The 18,351-nt window shown below is 43.7% G+C and overlaps 1 protein-coding gene and 1 pseudogene across 2 annotated transcripts in view; both read right to left on the reverse strand.

Moving 5' to 3' along the window:
- Positions 1-18,351, reverse strand: part of LOC308419540 (actin, cytoplasmic 2-like) — a 1,056,985-nt pseudogene that overhangs the window by 810,228 nt on the left and 228,406 nt on the right. The gene's annotated exons all lie outside the window — the stretch shown is intronic.
- The window catches only part of PRKAR2B (protein kinase cAMP-dependent type II regulatory subunit beta), an 87,322-nt gene that overhangs the window by 12,506 nt on the left and 56,465 nt on the right, over positions 1-18,351 (reverse strand). The window contains exons 3-6 of the mRNA XM_080915299.1: positions 18,223-18,275; positions 12,763-12,846; positions 3,707-3,813; positions 605-758 (exon numbers count right to left, since the gene is read on the reverse strand). Of these exons, the coding sequence (XP_080771425.1) occupies positions 605-758; positions 3,707-3,813; positions 12,763-12,846; positions 18,223-18,275 (398 nt within the window). The remainder of the gene's footprint in view (positions 1-604; positions 759-3,706; positions 3,814-12,762; positions 12,847-18,222; positions 18,276-18,351) is intronic.

Genomic DNA, 18,351 nt, shown 5'->3' on the forward strand with positions numbered 1-18,351 from the left:
TGTTACAGTATTCATACTTGTTAGTTGAGGGTATGTGCATATTCATGTGCACATATACAGATAGGGGCCAGAGACTGATGCCAGATGTCTTTCCTGGGTCACTCTCCAGCTCTGAGACAGGGTCTCTCCCTGAACCTGAAGTTCACTATGTGGCCAGACTGGCCAGCCCATGAACTTTGGGGAGCTGGGTGTCTCCATGCCTGCCTCCCCATACTGGAGTTACAGGCATGAGCCACTAGGCTCAATTTTTTACGTTGTTCTGGGGATCCAAACACAGATCCTCACTGTCGTCTAGCAGACACCTTAGTGACTGAGCCGTCTCTCCAGCTACTGTGGCTTGTGGCTTTTAAGCATGGGTAAGAGGGGAGCATTTTGGATCTGATGTCATTCCTAGGCCAGGATATCCAAGCTCCTGACTTGGGGAGAGACAGGACATAAATCTTTCATTCAGCAGACTTTATGCCTAACAGTATAGCATCTAGCAGATGCTTAACAAATGCCAATGACTCGTGATCCCAAATAAAACTACCAATTAAAACTAAAATACAGTATTGGGGTTATCTGCCTTTCTACTGTTATACTTCCAAGCGAATGCTGTACTCACCAAACCCCACAGAGCACCGGGAGACGTAGCTGTGATGGTAGCTGCTCTGGGCGTGTTGTACATTAAGGCCAGTTCTCCAAAACTCCCACGGTTATCGTAGTTACCGACACATCTTCCAATGCCATCACATTTCACATAAATGTCAAATGTTCCTCTGTTGGACATATATAAATTCATATGGAAATCAGAGACAGTGTGACTCAGGTAACAATTACAGTGCAGGAGTGCGTCAGAGAAGAGCCCTGTATAACACAATCCTGTTGCTGCCTGCCTAGCCCCTGGTAACAGTGTGTGCTCCTCCGCTGCAGACCTATGGAAAAGGCCATCAACTACACTAGGAACAAGGCACAGGGCAAATGGAACTAAACAAACAAAGTTAAAATTGGTGACACTGTGTGCAGAAAATCGTCTATGGAACATACATCAAACACTAGCTGGACTTATCTCAGACAGTAAAACCGTCCTGTGTATGTATGGTTTCTGAGACCAGAAGAGAATGGCTACTTTTTAAAGTGTATGTAATACTCTGTTTCTAAAAGAAATGCTCCTCCCTTCTGAGACCAGAAGAGAATGGCTACTTTTAAAAGAAATACAGCTCTAACAATTTACTGATTAGTCTTTTATAAACTATAGTTGGAATTGGCACCCAGGCCAGCTGTCACTAAAGTCTTACTAGAACGCAAACAAAGGTTGTCTTTATTTATTGTAAATGGCTGGTTTGGGTTACAAGCAGAATTGAATTCTTAGGCCATATTGGTCAACAGATCCTTAACACTCTTTCCTTGACACTTTAGGTCAAACCCAAGCTGAAATTAGAAAGTGAGAGAGATTCAGACCAAGCCTCTGGCCTTGGTCTTTCTGTAGATTTTTCTGTGCTGGCTTTCCCTTGAGGTACTTTTTGCAGGCTCACAGACTACATTTGCATGTCCCTGTGCTCAGGTGGCCACGCCCTACACTCATCTAAGCTAACCCTCTGCACAGGGCCACCTTCCCACTTTCTGTACTCAGTACAGAACATGGCTTCAAAATTGGCTGAGGTACCTGGGAGGTAGACAGGAGAAGTTCTTTAGCTTTATTCTGTTGGTAAAATCCTGGACAAAGATATGTATGATAGTGCAAAAGTGGACAGGCATTGGTTGTTGTTGTTTGGTTGGTTGGTTTTGGTTTTGATGATAGAGTTTTTCTGTATAACCTTGGCTGTCCTGGTACTCACTATGTAGACCAGGCTGGCCTTGAACTCAAGAGATCTGCCTGCCTCTGCCTTCAAGGTGCTAGGATTAAAGGTGTGTGCCACCACTGCCTGTCAGGAACAGCTTTTAAGGATTAGAAAAGGACTATGACTAGAAATCAACAGAAACAAAAGATATTACTGAATAAGAGAGAAAACTGTTGCCTTTAAATAAAATCCGTGGCTAGAATGACACTCCCGAGGATACAGCCTAGAATTTGTTCCACCGACAATTAATTACCTTTAACCTATTATTTTAAACTCTGTCACTCATATTCTTTATTTTGCCACTGACACTGTTTTCCAGATCCACCATTCTAAACAGGCAGAGGGCATCAGTGGGAGGTCTGTTAATCAGGCAGCTGCTCTTCATACTGATTCCATCCCTGACCCGATGAGGCCTCAGGCAATGACAGAGCAATGAGCTTGAACCAAAGCTGGTGACAGAAGATCTGGCTGTGGGTGACCTTAATCAGCTGCTCTGTGAGCTGCAGTGTTTCACATGCAGTGGGTGATCAGGATCTAACTGGACGAGACGTAGTAAAACATTACCCACTAAGAACTGGACGGCACCTGGGGCTCTCACCTACGAGTCAATTTTTTTAAAAAGTGGATTTCTGAACAGTTTTGTTAGTGAAGGCTATAACATCGAAACTATGACTCTATCAGGATAGGAGAATGGAGAAATGGGTAAACGCCCCAACTGAAAGGCATGCAGTGTCATTCTACCCATGAAACTGCTGGGCTGTGGGGTAGCACACCTTTAATCCCAGCACTTGGCAGGCAGCGGTAGGTGGAGCTCTGTGAGTTTGAGGCCAGCCTGCTTGCTCTACAGAGTGAACTCCAGGATAGCCAAGGCTATACAGAGAAATCCAATCTCTTGAAAAACAAAAACAAACAATAACAACAAAGGAAGGAAGAAGAAAAGCACATGCACAGTTCATATATGAAAACAGAGCCAAGGTTAGGAAAGGGAGCCCCGAGAATTCTAATTACCAGCTGACCACAATTCTACCCAGAGGGTAGTGGGTCAGGCGGGGAGATGATCTGTGTTCACAAAACTGAGCAGCTAGGGACACCAACTGCCTGACTCCACAAAGGTAAAGAACGCCCTCTGAGGCTCATGCACTCACCACAGTGCTCCCTGGTTAAGTAAAACAGTCAAAGATCTCTGAAACTAGATTGTCAATACTTGAGAGCACATACCCTTTCTGTTTAATAAAATATTTTCTGAGGTGAAGGCCAGCCTGTCTACACAGCAAGTGCCCAGCCATCCAGAGCTACATAGTAAAACCTTGTCTCAAACAAACAAACAAAACAAAATAAAAACCACCCTAAAACATTTCAAAAGGCAAATATAATACTGCACAATTTCTGTAAGGACACATAACTGCTCACTCTACTGATTAAAGAAAGGGTGCTGGAGCAGCATGGAAAAAGGCTCCTTCCTTACCTTATGCCTTCTGGAATACCCGAGTCCTTTTACAGCTAATAATAAGAACATTGTAAAAAAGTGGTAACAACAGGTGCCCTATAGCATCACTTAGATTCAGTAGTACCATGTCTTCCTCCAATTCTCCCTGTAAGTGGCATCCACTATATAGCAGTATTACCTTCTACCTACCAAATATAAGCTAGCAAACCAAGGCACAGAAACAACTGTGACTTACAGATTCACTTCTGCTATAAACTGCGGTCCCTGCATGACCTAGCAGCACAGCTTTATTGTACATATTCACAAGACATTCACACCATACAGCAGTAAGGTCGAAGAGAAATAACTCTCAGATTAACCTGCTGGTTGTCACAGCAACTGCTAAGATTTTACACAGAAGCCTTTTAAAACTCCAATAGCAAAGCCAGATAAGACTTACCTGTCAATGACGTAAAAGTTGTCACCATCGTCGCCTTGATCGATTACATGTTCCCCTTCTTTGACCAATTTTTCAAACATGGCATCTAATACTTGAGACATCTGTTCCTATTTTTTAAATAGACAAAATAACTTTATGTGTATCTGGAACAAAGTTCCTTGAGTAATCATGTAATTTTTATATTTTTGTGGAAGATTTCAAAGAAATGGGAACATCCTTTTGAGTTTTATCAGAAAAACAGTGTAGTCTCCCTCCCCACATACAAATGAGGTTATTTATTCTCTTAGTCAACATTTGAATGAAAGTAATGATAATTGGCCTACTTTAGAACATTTGAAGCATCACTTCACATGGAAAAGAACTACCAAACCATCACACATCTTGAGGAAAAATTTACAAAACCTAAACTAACTAGGGTGGTAAAGAACTGTTTCAAACTTCTGTAAGACAGCTGTTCTTAAAACCCCCCCTTCTTATCACTAGAACTAGTGTGGAGGTTCCCTAAATACCTGGTGAAATTACATCCTAACTTCAGTTTTACAGTTTGTGTCAGTACCCAAAACAAAGCGGAACAAAACACAGGCTGAAGGGGAGTAAAGGGCAAAACACAGAACAAAACAAACAACAAAATGACTAGCGAAATCTGTCACTGTCTTTCTGTCATTACGTTTCTCTTCAAAAAACCAACCATCTACATCTCTAGGAAAGATCTTTATGAATTATTAAAGCTGCATTTAACAGTGCTGGAGGGGCCAGTGAGCACAGCGTGGAAACCATTCAGACTAAAATTCTGAGATCCATCAGGGCGGGGCCACAAGATAACATGGAAGCTAGCAGAATGGTTTATAGGTGCAGGTAGATCGTCACTGCCTTCCCGTAAAGGCCTTCTAACCCATACAATGCTGAGCAGCCCAGACTTCATTTCCCAGACAAGGATCAGAGAGAAATCAAACTATCTGGACAGAGATAGAATATATGCACCAAGCCCCAGTGCCTGGGAAGTTAGGCCTTCACCGCTGGGAAGAGGCTCCCAGGTCTCACGGTGAGCTCACAGGCTACCCTACTTCCTAAGGCTTCAATACACTTTTTGTTGGCAGCCTCGAAGCAACCCCATGCCACAGGAACAGAACAGAGCTTTTAGACAGTGCTGTTTATCCACACAGAGACAGCTTGGGATGCCATCGTACACACAGACATTTAAAAAGGATCCTTACAATAAAAAAAAACCAACTTAAAATATGACTGACATTGTTTTCCCTTAAAATCAACTTCTTGGGCAGTCTTATGTCCCCAGGTACACTGAGACCACAGGGCTCCACACTCCCCCAGTCTCCTCCAAAACCAACATCCCCAGAACTGTGGTAGGTGTGTTACACTCTATAAGCGCTCAGTGACTTGAGAACCCAAGGTCTGCATTTACTGTAATTACGGTTTGTTCTTGGCATTACACATTCTATAGGTATGACAAACATCCAATGACCCATAGCCACCCGGCTGGATTATTTTAAGTTTATAAAACAAGAATAAAACCCAAACCATGAAGTCAACAAAGAAAAGAAAGCGGTCTAGAGGAAACAGAGAAAATGAAGAAACGTGGCACAGATTTTCCAGAACTGGAAGACGCACGTTTTCAAGCTGAAAAGAAACATCAAGGAGCCAGGTTAAACCAGCAAAACCGGGCTCTCAGGTGGCACTGAAGACCTGTGCCTGGAGATCAGAAATAACTTCTGAGGAGGGCGTGCCTTAAAATAATTTTGGAAGAGGCTCAACCTCTCCCAAAATAAAGAGGGACACAAATTAAGATTGAAACAAGACACTACTCCTCTCACTTCTTAGCAGCGTTTACTTGTGGAGGCCGGCACACTGTGCTGGGATGCACTGGAATGCACTGGAATGCACTGGGATGCACTGGGATGCACTGGAATGCACTGGGATGCACTGGGATGCACTGCCATGAGGAAGAGGCATTCTCACTTGCTGCTATAGAGAAGTACAAATGGGATAAACATCATGGCAACATCCAGTAAGATCTCAAATGTGCAGCCTCCAGTGTGACCTCTGTGAGGTGACACTTCTCACAGCATCATCCTAACATACACATTCAGAACATATGGGGGTTCTCCTACATCCCCCTTTCAAGGGAGGGATGCTCAGAAAGTGTACAACTGAACGTGAAAACCCGCTCAGAGGAATGGGTGGAGGAAGAAATGACCCACATAAGGATATATCAGCCTTCTTCTGTCTCACTGGTCGGGCCCCAAGGCCGGTCTGAGCACCACAGGGTTTCATGGAGGTTTTCTCACAGTGTAAAGGCCTGACTGCGAATAAGAACTGAGCTCTGCAGCCGTAGCAGTGTTGGAGTGCAGACTCCCCATGCACAGATGTGCTTTTCTTAAAGATCTATTTACTTATTATATGTGAGTACACTGTAGCTGTCTTCAGACACACCAGAAAGAGGGCATAAGATCTCATTGCAGAGGGTTGTGAGCCACCATGTGGTTTCTGGATTTTGAACTCAGGACCTCTGGAAGAGCAGTCAGTGCTCTTAACCACTAAGCCACCTCTCCAGCCCCAGATGTGCTTTTCAAAGTGTGCTGAGTTCAGGGCTTCTTGAAGAGGGATTTCAGTCTGCAAAACAGTGAATCCAACTCCATCCTCAAAGGATGTTGTAGCCGCTGCATCTTCATACTAGTTTTGTGAAGTGAGGGTACAAACTAATGGGTTTTCTCACAGGACTTTGCTACTGCGTCATTACCAGCTATATCTATGCTCCTTCCCTGCTGATGTTCCCTCTGTTCCTTACTCCCTGACTGGCTACTTCCTTTCCATCTCCCAGTCATCCCCTCTGCTTTCATATCACTCAGGCTCCCCCCATCTCCCCCCTCTAAGTTATAGTCATGTTCCCGCTGATTCCCTTTCTAGCCCCCCCCCACACACACACACACATGGAAATGAAAAGTATATGGGCTGGCTTATATCCCCAAACATAACGATCTCCAATTCTATCCTCCCCACCCCCACCCCCGCAAACGTCAGACCTAGTCCTTTACAACAGCTACTAATTGATACAATTAGTGGAAATCAGCATGCTTGAACTAGCACATTGAGATGTCATTAGTTTCCAGAGGCGATGTAGTTTCACAGCAAAGGGTGAGGGATGCAGAGATTCCCCATAAGCTACTTGCCCCCACACTTGGACAAGCCTCCCTCAGCATCCCTAGTGCCCACCAAAGAGCTCCTCGTGTTGTCTTGAACCGACACAGATCCACCATTTCCACCCAGTCCAGTTACACGTGAGAGGACATGGCTACAGTTCTCTGCCCCAGTGAGATTCTGAGCCCGGTCATTCATCTTTCCTGTCCCTCTAGTCCTGGTTACCACGGAGCTCATTTTACCAACCCATCCCTTCCTACTACAGATGTCTGACGGATCCGGGTAGTGTTAGCCTCTTCAGACTGGCTTCTTTGACTAATACGTGTTTCCTCCATGTCTTTTCATGGCTCCACAGGTCATTTCCTTTCACTAATAACCCACTATCCGAATGTACCATAGTTTATCCATTTGTCCACGGAAGAACATCTGGGAGGCTTCTGACACTGGGCAATTATACATAAGGCTGCTATGAACTACTGTACCCTGGCTTTAGTGTGAACGTTAGGCTCCTGTGGGAAGACAAAGAGGAGAGGCGTTGGAATGTGGTAGGGTACCGACAACCCACTTCCAAAGCAGACAAGCCACTCTGGATCCACACCAGCAATGAGCCAGAGTGCCTGCTGCTCCACAACTTCGCCACCATTTAGTTGTGCCAGTGTTCTAGATTTTGGCCATGTTGATGGGTGTGGTTTTGCTGTTCGTTTCCATGGTGACATACGTTACTGAGTATCAACCCTCCCTAAGAGGTCCCCAAATATTTTCATTAACCCCAAAGGAAACTTTGTGTCTCTTCAGCAGTCATTGACTACTTTCATAGTCCCCCTAACTCCTTAGAAACCATGGACCTGTTTATTATCTATGTAGATAACTATTTTCTGAACATTCCAATATAAAAATGATAAAAATGTGTTTTCTTTTATCTAACATGTCTTCATGGTTCATCCCCATTGCAGCAAAATCAATATGAATCTCCCAGCCTGAGTAACATCTCATGGATGTAACATGCCATTTCCCTACCAACCTATCTATCTCTCCCCAGACTTCATCTAATTTTCAATCAGGTTGTCACCATTTTTTTTAATTACTAATATGTTTGCTTAGCTGCTCTTTATCTGGTGTATCTTTTCAAAATTTTATTTATTTTTAATTTTATGTGCATTGCCATTTTGCCTGCATGTATGTCTGCCGAATCCCCTGGAGCTGGAGTAACAGACAGTTGTGAGCTGCCACGTATGTACTGTGGGTGCTGGGAAATTGAACCCAGGTCCTCTGGGAGAACAGCAAAGAGCTAATAAAAAATGTAAAAAGTAGGGGCTCTATGTACAAATATGGTATTTAATGCATTAAATAGGAAGAGAACAGAGCAAAGTGCTACCTAAACATTGCTGCCCCTAAAATGTTAAAAGGGATATTTGAATATGCATTACATAGACCTGGGAACTAAACATAAAAGCCCCTGTTTACTGAGAGAGGGAGGGGCTGGAAGACAGTTATAGAAAAGTTCGTTTTCGTTAACTTTTACTCACTGTGAATTTTGGTAAATCTTTGTGTAGTGATTAAAATTTCTCAATTAAAAGAAAAAAAAAAACCCTCTACATAGAGAACACAATTTTGACTCTCCCCATGGACTCAAGAGAAGCACAAGGAAATGAAGGTGACAGGTGGATAAGCTCTGGCTCCTCTTCATGGGCTGAGGGCTGAGGGCGGAGCCAGGATGGAACAGAGCAGAGATTTCCTGACATGGTGCTAATTAGCCCCATGGGGAGCTTTTACCCAAATGAGTTCATCAACCTCAAGCAACGTATGGTCACCTACCAAAATGCTGAAGGTTAATTAAATGGCTTACTAATACTATATTCTACTTGTTACTTATGATTTGTTTCTTTTAGGGCAGGTAGTGGGAAAATATCCGCTTTACTGATTAGTTCTGACTCTTAAATGTCAGATGGAGAAAAATGAAATAAATTGCTACAGTAAAATTTTTGGTTATGTGGGAATTAACCCCATTTTATGCAGACATATGAAACATGGCTTTTAATTATAAAGCTGAAGCACACTAATGCCAGTTTATGAAAAGTTCCTAATACAATAGAGAATTTTGCTTTTTAAATCGTTTCTATGTGACAGGTGTCTGCTCTAGTCACTCAAAATCCACTTTCTCCGTAATTACCCAGAGTGCCGAGAACCTAGGAAATCTTCAGTGCACAGAGGCTTCCGGTGCTGCTGACAGCCACGGTTGGAAATCCACATCAGGTTCTCCCAGAGAATGCAGATTTGAGATGGAGCTAGGTAAAGGCTCTGAGTCACCGAGGCAGCAACAATTCACTGCACTGATGGAAAAGTCTACGTACAGTGCAGGAAAACTGTCCCAGCTAGCCTCAAATTACAAAGTATTTCAGGAGGAAAACGGCCCACTGAGTTGAGCATTAAAATATTTATGAAAAGCTTATCTTCAAAGACACTGGTAATTAGAAAATCTGTGCTTCAATATATGAATAAGTAGTAGTCCAAGGGGGAAATGTGCTGAGGTCTGAGAAGTGTGAAATTTTCAAACTAAGCAATGACTCCAGGAAATAAATTCAGATGAGACAGTAGCTAGAAGCCAACATTACTCTCTGCTAACTGGTAAATACTGCTTGCCCTTCCTCTTTGGAGTTGTCCTCCTTCGGGAACGGTCTTGCCGTCACAGTCACTGCCGCTGGACACTGGCAATCATCCCAGATGTTTCTTCAGGGTCCAGGTCCAACTGTTGAGTTCCAAGGCCTGGGAACTTCATATGGAACAACCCCCCACAGCCCCCCATATACACCTTAGTTCAGGCCCTAGATCATGCCGTCCCTCATGGGCTCTACTCTTTCGTTCCAGCCCATGTCCCTTCCTCATTTCCCCTTTAGCAATGGGAACAAATAAGACTGACAGATCCCCTGTTCCAAACACTTCTGCTGTACTCCCGAAGACGGGGAGGAATGTTACCCTCTGCACATAGTGTGGCTGTCATACACACGGATTCACTTGGAGCAGCTGTGGCTACCTGCACAGACGCAGCCCTTAGCAGACAAGCTACTGGGACTGATGGCTCCTGGGAAGAACAGTCACTTTCCTTTGGAAGCTACAGCCACTGGAAGGCTCCCCACGTGCAAGCTGATGACCCCACACCCTTGAGCATACAGGCAGCCTAACAACTCAGTTGGTAGAAAGAAGGTAAACAGAAGAGGAAGACAGTGTCAAAAACCATGGTGGATGACTCCTGATGAATGACCTCTGAGGTTATCCATGGGTATGCCCTCATACCTGTGTACACCACACTTGTACGTCTGTGCAAGACAGACACCAATACACCCAGGCAGATGAAATGCAAAAAGTTATCAATTTAAATGTAACACAGGTGAGAGCAGACAACATCCCAGGAATGTTTATGTTGGGCACACTAAGAACTGCCTACTTTGCAAAACTAGGTTCCTTGGAGCTCCCCCACATGACCTTCCATGACTCAGTACCAAACAGCTCTGCTACTGTCACCACTAACGACTTGGCTTCCCCCTCACGTGCACCTTATCCCCAAAAAGCCGGCCATCACAACCTAGCCTGTTTCTGTCTTCATCTCCACTCGGAGACAGCCATTCCATGCCATTCCCTTTCCCTAATAAATCTCTTATAAGAGGTACATTGCCTGGTATCATTTTTGTGGTATTCCTTGCCCCCCTGCCTCATTGCCAGGAAACCCTCACAGCAAAACCTTTGCCGTGTTTAACTAGCAACTGTTTCGTTCAACAATTAGAAAAACAGGCAAGTGAGAACACGGCCAACTGCATTCATGCTCACACCGTGACCTCATCTTGTTACTCGAAGTATGTAGGCCAGAAACCTCAGCATCACCTGGACACCCATGAGGAGTGCAGGCTCTTGGGCTCCACTTAGACCTACTGGATCATGGTATCTAAATGTACTAACCCTTGAGGATTCACAGTTGTATTAAAACTGGGAGGCATTGAAATTCTCCCATGTAAGATTCTAGTAAAAACAGTGCAGGATCCTTAATAAGCCCACCCTAAATATAAAGGCTCAGTGATGCATAGAGCAAACGTGAAGTGAGTGGACTGCGTAGACAGACTCAGTCTGAGCAGATGATGCCAACCAGAAGAACAGAACTACAGTCAAGGGCACTGTGACCTTTCTCCAGCTCCACTTGTCTGCTCCTCCGAACTTTCAAGTGGGTCGAATCCTTTTTATCTTTAACAACTTCATGCACGCATATGAGGAGTTTGGGCTATTTCATCCCCATCAGCCTCTCTTACTCCCTCCCTCTGAATATCTTCTCAACAAGACTCTTCCTACTTTTTCAGACGTGCTGAGTTAAATTCAGGTTCTCTGCATAAGCACGGGGTGGCTAAACATCTGGATAATAAGAATGGCACCTTTCTAGAAGCAATCAAAGATGGCTGGAAATTTTAATGAGACTTGATTTAGATAATTTGTCTGCTATCTGTCCCTGTGTGCGTGTGTAGATGCCAAAGGTTAACCTCAGGGGTCTTGCTCTACACACTCTACCTTATATTTTGAGACAGGGTCTCTCGATAAATAGAGTGAATCATCTGGCTAGATAGGCTTGTCAGCAAGTCTCTGGCATCTACCTGTCACTCCAGTGCTGGGGTGACAGGCACATGCTACCACATCTGGTGTTTACACGGGTTCTGGGTATCTGATCTCCAGTCCTCATGCTTACATAGTGGGCATTTTACTCACGGGGCCCCAGCCCTAGACAGTCTTTAAATACCATCACATTATTAAAATTACCCAATCTATCCAAAATATTACTACTAAGTATGCATACCTAGATAAAGAAGAAACAGGAATTCAGAATGTTCTGGTTTCAGCCCATTCTTTCTTTTTGAGACAATGATACATACAGAAGGCACTGGAGACATATGCTACTTAACTAGAGAAGTGAAGCAGGAAAAGATGTGTATTCTACCCTCAAGAAATGAATAAATGGAGCAATATATAGATTTTTTTGTTTAGTCAATCAGAAATATGATAATCTGAACTTAGGGATTACATGTAGTTTTTTACTGTTTGCTCCAAAGTTCAAATATAAATCGTGATTTTAGAGAACTGGATAAAAGGTTATACAAGAAGTCAATGGAGATCTTATAAACATTTCAGGGTATAACATGACCTTATATAAAATGATATGATGTAGTACCTTAATATTTCAAAATTTTTCTGGCAGGGGGAACTTCATCTTAAAAACAGTGAGACCTAATGTTCTCAGACATCAATCTGATAACTAGAAAATGTGGAGTGTGAAAACTTAGGGTCGAAGTAAGCTACAAAAGTTGGTTCTTCACGTTTGGAATGAAGCAGAAGTTCTTCCCTAAATTACTAGAGAGCAAAAGCACTGTGAGGAGAAAGCAGAACACTTCAGAGTGTGAGGCGAAGTCTGAACACTCACGCCCATACCAAGTGGTACGCTAGAAACACCCTCTGATGAGTCTAGAGATGTCAAAAATTCTTTCAAGGAATCAAACATTCCCTTGCCTTAAGCCAAGTAAAGCACTCCCTTTAAAACATGAGCAACATAGAGCTTAATTGCATTGATATATGATGCCTATTATTGGCTGTTGGGAGCAGCAGGGAGGACCTTTCCAAGAGCCTTGAGCTAAATAGAGAATGTAGGGGGCTAGCCTCTCCCTCCCTGCCCCATCCAGGGCTAGGTAGGGGGCTAGCCTCTTCTTCCCTTCTCCATCCCAGGGCTAGGGTTGAGGTACATGACATTATCTTCCCACAGATTCAAGCCAGTAAGCACATGTGACCACTCAGTTTCCGAGGGACCTTAGCTTGGAAAGCCAGCAACTCAGGTCCTTGCCCAGTTCCTGACCCCCTTTTATTATGGTTTCTCTTACTGGATCCAGGTTCTTAAACAGCAGGATGTCTTTGCAAGCCTCTTGCAATCTGTTTCTTTGATCATCGGTTTTGGGATGTATGATCTGAAAAGACAGCAAAATCAAGAAAGCAAACACAGAAGTCAATACCAGGTAAAAATCCAGTAAAACCAAAAAGTGCTGGAGAGAAGAGTGGTTAGCACTGCAGTCCACTCCCAGGTGACAAGATATTCACTCTGGGTGACAATCCATGAGCACAGGAAAATGACACCACCTCTTCTGGGTGGCAGGCACTCAATACTGTGCTCAGACTTTGGAAAGACGGCCTTTCCCCAGATCAGCAGGTGCACTATGAAAAGATGAATCCCAGCCTATGTGGCATACACGAAGAGACAGAGTGTTACACAGTTACACCAGAAAGTTAGACACTGCCTTCCTTCCATTGTGACTGAACTCAGAACTCTTCCAGAGACAGCTCTAGCCATTAAAACTTGATAATATCAGCAGAAGCAAATATATTCTTAAATGTATACTTCATTCAAGATTAAAGCAAATTTTAGGAAAATTACTTATAACATCCTTGACAGCAGATAAGGAGTTTTGAGAAGGGACCCAGCAACCATGCAGTGCCCCCAAGGGAAACGTGTTCAAGGGAAATGACGCCAAGAAATACTGATGAGATCATTTTAGTGTAAAGTCAGGAGAGGCCAGTGTTCTAAACTTTCATTGAACATTTACTCCAGGACAATGAAGCAGCCATGGGGGCCTCTGTGATACTCAATGGACCAACAGGTTGGCTTCTTTTTTCATGAAGTGGGGATGCTTGAGACTGAATGCAAAGCCTTGCCCATGTTAGGCAAACGCTCCACCACTGAGCTATAGCCTAACCTCAAAAGGCTCTTTTTATTGTAAACACTGGTGGTTTGTAAATATAAAATGAGGTAGAAGGTACTTCTAAAAGCAGACGTGGAGTGGATTCCTGGAGACCCAACACGCTACTTCTACTGCAATGCTGATTCCAACAATAATCGAAGGAGCCCATGAACAAATGCCTCACCATTCCCATCAAAGCAGCCAGAATCAGACAATGAGCCTGTGCCCACAGATACTAACACTCACAGAACCCAGACCCTAAGATGACAGGTGAGCACCATGCTTCCGGCCTGTGAAACACAGAAACCTTCAAAACCACAGTCACAGAAATTCACACTTTCTACTTGAACCACAGGAGTCTGAGTGCTACTCCTAGAAGGCAACAGCAAAGGCAGGTCTGCAGAGCAGCCATGGGGGAGGGCTTTGGGAGGGAGGCTGGAGAAGGCCAGCCCACTGTCTGCTGTCCACCCTGTGCTATTTCATCCCTGCTGTCGATCCAAGTCTTTTCCCTTCCTCCCACCCTCTCACTTCCCACGAGGTCTGAACAGGGAAGCCCTAACTTTTCCCAGACCCTTCTGCTCTAACCAATTAACCTGTCTAAACTGTTTCCCAGGCCCTCCCAAAGAGGCTATCGCTGTCCCCCCTCCTCCCTACTGAGACCCTTCTCCTATTACACTTTGTGCTCAGGGAGCAGTCAGAAGGCAGGTGCACCCCTGGATGCCTTTTCTGGCTCAGAAGAGGCTGGCCTGCTTCTACAGACGCCTTTTCCATTAGACTTGACATCATTCTACATTAAGAGGTTTGTCTCTGGAACGGTTCAGCTTTAGCAATCTACCCAGAGAGTGAGCTTTTACCACCCACAGGCTCTTTTGATTTTTTTATTAAAAGTTCTCATTTCAGGACACAAATACTGTTAAGTAAGCATTTATGTGGCATTTGATATATGCTAGGCAGTGTTTTAAGGGCCCCATAAATATAAATTCATCTCAACCTAGTAATAGACCCCAGGAAAACAGGTGGCAATTTAGAGGTGAGAAAATAAACTCACTCTGTTGACTTCTTCATCTCACAGTCTGTGAACCACAGAGCTTATCATGCTGGACAGGCTGCTTATCAGTAAACACTCAGGCCACAGAGCAGTGACCACGCCCCGAGCACATCCGTAATGAATGGTCTCTGAGCTAAAAGTGGCTCTACCTTTGTAATTAATCTCTCTGTTTGTCTGTCTGTGTGTATGTGTGTGTGTCTGTCTGCATGTGTGTGTGTCTATGTACCTGTCTGTCTGTCTGTCTGTCTCTCTCTCTCTCTCTCTCTCTCACACACACACACACACACACATACACACACACTTTCTACCTTATGGAAATTAGATGAAATTCAAGTTCAACAGACATGCTTTCATTTGCACACGTCTGAGCTGATTTTGAGCCACAGCAGTAGGGCTGAGTAGCTTGAATACAGCTTCCGACTCCCAAATATTAAATATTCATGTTGAGGAGGAGTGAATTTTCAGTCAAAAAAAAAATCCCCACTAAAGTATCTGCCAATTCCTTCTCTGAACCTCTACTGCCTTTCAAGGAAAATAATCAGAGAGGCAACAGACACGGTTTCCTTAGCTATGTTCTCCATATTCTGTTCCAGATGGAACCCTGCAGGTCCACTCCAATCTCCAGGAAGATACAAAGGAGACCCTCACACATCCAATGAGAGCACTCCATTCTCCAGCTGCACACCTCAGTGGAATGTCGCACCCCATTCCTGGTGGCTGCCCAGTGAGCCCAGGCAAGACTCTTGTCCTGCCTCATGTCTTACCTCAAGGAGACTCCAGTCACTTCAGACTTTTAATCCCTCTATGGTGTCTGGCTGGGCTTTGAGCACTTACTTTGTAATTACTAATTAGTTTGCTTCTTTGTATCTGCCACTAGCCTTTAATGAACAGGACAGAGGCTCCTTTGCCTGGCACACCTAACCTAGCCATCTACTCAGAGGTGCATCCGAGAGATTTTATTGTAGGCTAGAACAAGGAAATATACCACTCTTCCTTCCAATGACACATGGTAGGCATATACAACCCTTAAATTCTCTTTTATTATTGGCATTCCAACTAAAACCTAAATTAGGTTTTTTTCCAAAACAAGTCTTAAATACTTAGATTTTCTTTAAATTTATATGAAGATAAATACTCATTTTATTAGTTAACAGATTTCATGATTATAAAAAAATTCCAGATAATATGAAATGTTACTCTATCAAAATATAGCATATATCTTCCTCACAGATATTTTTCAGCGCCCATCTCTCGAGAGCTAACTCATCTTGACGTCTGTAATAATCATACCTAGGAACTATGGTACTGTTTGCCTTATAGTTTTAAGGCAAATGACAAGATATAATCTTTAGTATGGTATCTAGAAGAAAGCATTCTCAACCTAGTCAAAATCCTAAAGCACTTTATCATAGTCATTAATATGTAATTAATGCATCATATAGAAACTTACAGTATCAGCAAGGAAGGGATTAAAGCAAGTCCTCACCCCACCGACCACTGACAGAAATAGTTTCTATTGCTGCAGTAAGACACTCTGACCAAAACCAACGTGGGGAGGAAAAGGTTGTTCTTCTCTTATATCTTGTAGTCCATCATCCGAAGAATTCAGGAAAGAAACTCAAACAGGGCAGGAACCTGATGCAGAGGCCATGGAGGAGTGCTGTTTGCTGGCCTGCTGCCCGTGGCTAGCTAAGGCTGCCTTCTTATAGAACCCAGGACCACGAGCCCAGAGATGGCACTGCTTACAGTGATCTGGACCATCCCATATCAATCACCAATCAAGAAAATGTACCACAGGTTTGCCCACAGATCAATCTAGTAAGGGCATTTTCTCATTTCCAAAACCGACTCTGGCTTTATGTCACATTGATATAGAACTAGCCAGCACACCAGTCTTCCAAAGAAAGTGCCTGCCCTTCTTTATACAAGTGGTCTCTTGAGCCTTGATTTTTTTGGCCCTGCCCCAACTGATCAACATGAGGCTTACTAGGAGTTCTGGGGAAACCAGAATCGGACAGAGTGTTGGGTGAGCAGCCTTAACACCACTCAAAGTCTGCATCTTTGCTGCTAAAGAACCCTAGTGAAGTGGTATCTAACGTTCCTAAAGCAGTGACCCTTTAATACAGTTCCTCATGTTGTAGTAACCCCAACTATAAAGTTATTTCATTGCTACTTCATAACAATAATTTTGTTACAGTTATGTATTATAATGTAGATATCTGATATGCAGGGTATCTGACATGTAACCCCCAAAGGGGTCATGTCCTCCAAGTTGAAAACTGCTGTCCTAAAGGCAGGCGGCTCTGTCTACAATGTAGCCTCTGAACTCTTTCTGAAATTGGTAATACATGTATCCAATAAGCTCACCTTGGTGTTTTCTATGTTTAGCTCTGTTTGATTGGCTGCTAAGTGAATATGAGCTACAATGGGAATGCACTGAACCATTTACTTAACTAACTCAGACCCAATGGTAGCCAAAACTCTCAAGGTCTCAGTTTTTGAGCCAGTGAGATACTAAACATTGCTTTCAAACTATGTCCCTATATTTAGATTTTTAAAACTAGTTTAAACTACCTCAAGTTATGTTGACTACTCAATTCTACCATATATAGTTAACACAAACATAGGGAATGTGTGCCGCCCTCCACTGTCATCCGTTACTGTTTCTGGTAGAGACACGGATGAGGTGTGTGACAGCAAAGCAGTGTAGTGACAGCATGCTCCAGGTTAGCAAGAAGAGTCGGATTGCTACCGAGAGCGTGCATCCACTTTATGAGCCCAACGGTCTTAACGTATGGACCCGCTGTCTTCTTTTCTGTATTCCTCGGAGCTATAAATACAGGCTTTTCAAAACACCTCTTAAGGCTGAAGGTGCAAAGAAGACTTTTCCAAAGTATGTATAAAGAAAAGAAGGAAGGAAAGGAGGGAGGGGGAGCGGGAGGGAGGCTGGTCATCACTTGTCTTCCTGTCCCAGCACTATAACCTTTTCTTTAGTTTACTTTTTACTAGATTACCAATGGGAGAAGTAAGTTAAGGATACCACCTAGGAGCTGCATCAAACTACACAAGGCAAACCCTTACAGAGTCCTCAGGGCCTCCAAGAAGCAGGCTGCACTAAGTGTGCTGAGCGCCATGTTGGCAGCTTCCGTGTGCTGCAGCGAGGCCTGCCTCTTTCAGAAGAGCCTTCTGTTAGTGACTGAAAGGAGCAGAAGGCCTTCACCAGGATCTTTCTAGACGAGGAGCACTTGTTAACAAATGACTATGGCTACAGGAAGTCAGCTCAGAGCGTTTTCCCTCCTCAGGATGCCTGTGCTGAAAGGACTGAAGCCGCACCTTCAGTGAGCGCTTCTGTTCCTGCTTCATGTCATCCAAAAGCGACTCTGGAGTTACAAAAATAAGTCTACAGAATATGAAGTCGAAGCAGGCGATTAAAAGACGATGAAGAAAAGAGTCAAACACTGGTTGTCTGTGCTGTAAGGCTGTGCTGCTGATACTCCCATTATTACTGCCTTTTGGAACGTGAGAACACCCACCGTCACCTAGTTCAGTGAACTACATACCCTGGACTCTGCATCATCTTCTTCTTCATCAGGATTATAAGCTTCTGCACAGACTGCAAATATAAAAGGGGACATTTTAAACATTTGTTTACCAATTACATGCAATAACTATCTTTAAAAGTTAATCAT

This window comes from Micromys minutus, assembly GCF_963924665.1.
Source record: "Micromys minutus genome assembly, chromosome: 1".
In the NCBI taxonomy this organism is placed as follows: domain Eukaryota; kingdom Metazoa; phylum Chordata; class Mammalia; order Rodentia; family Muridae; genus Micromys; species Micromys minutus.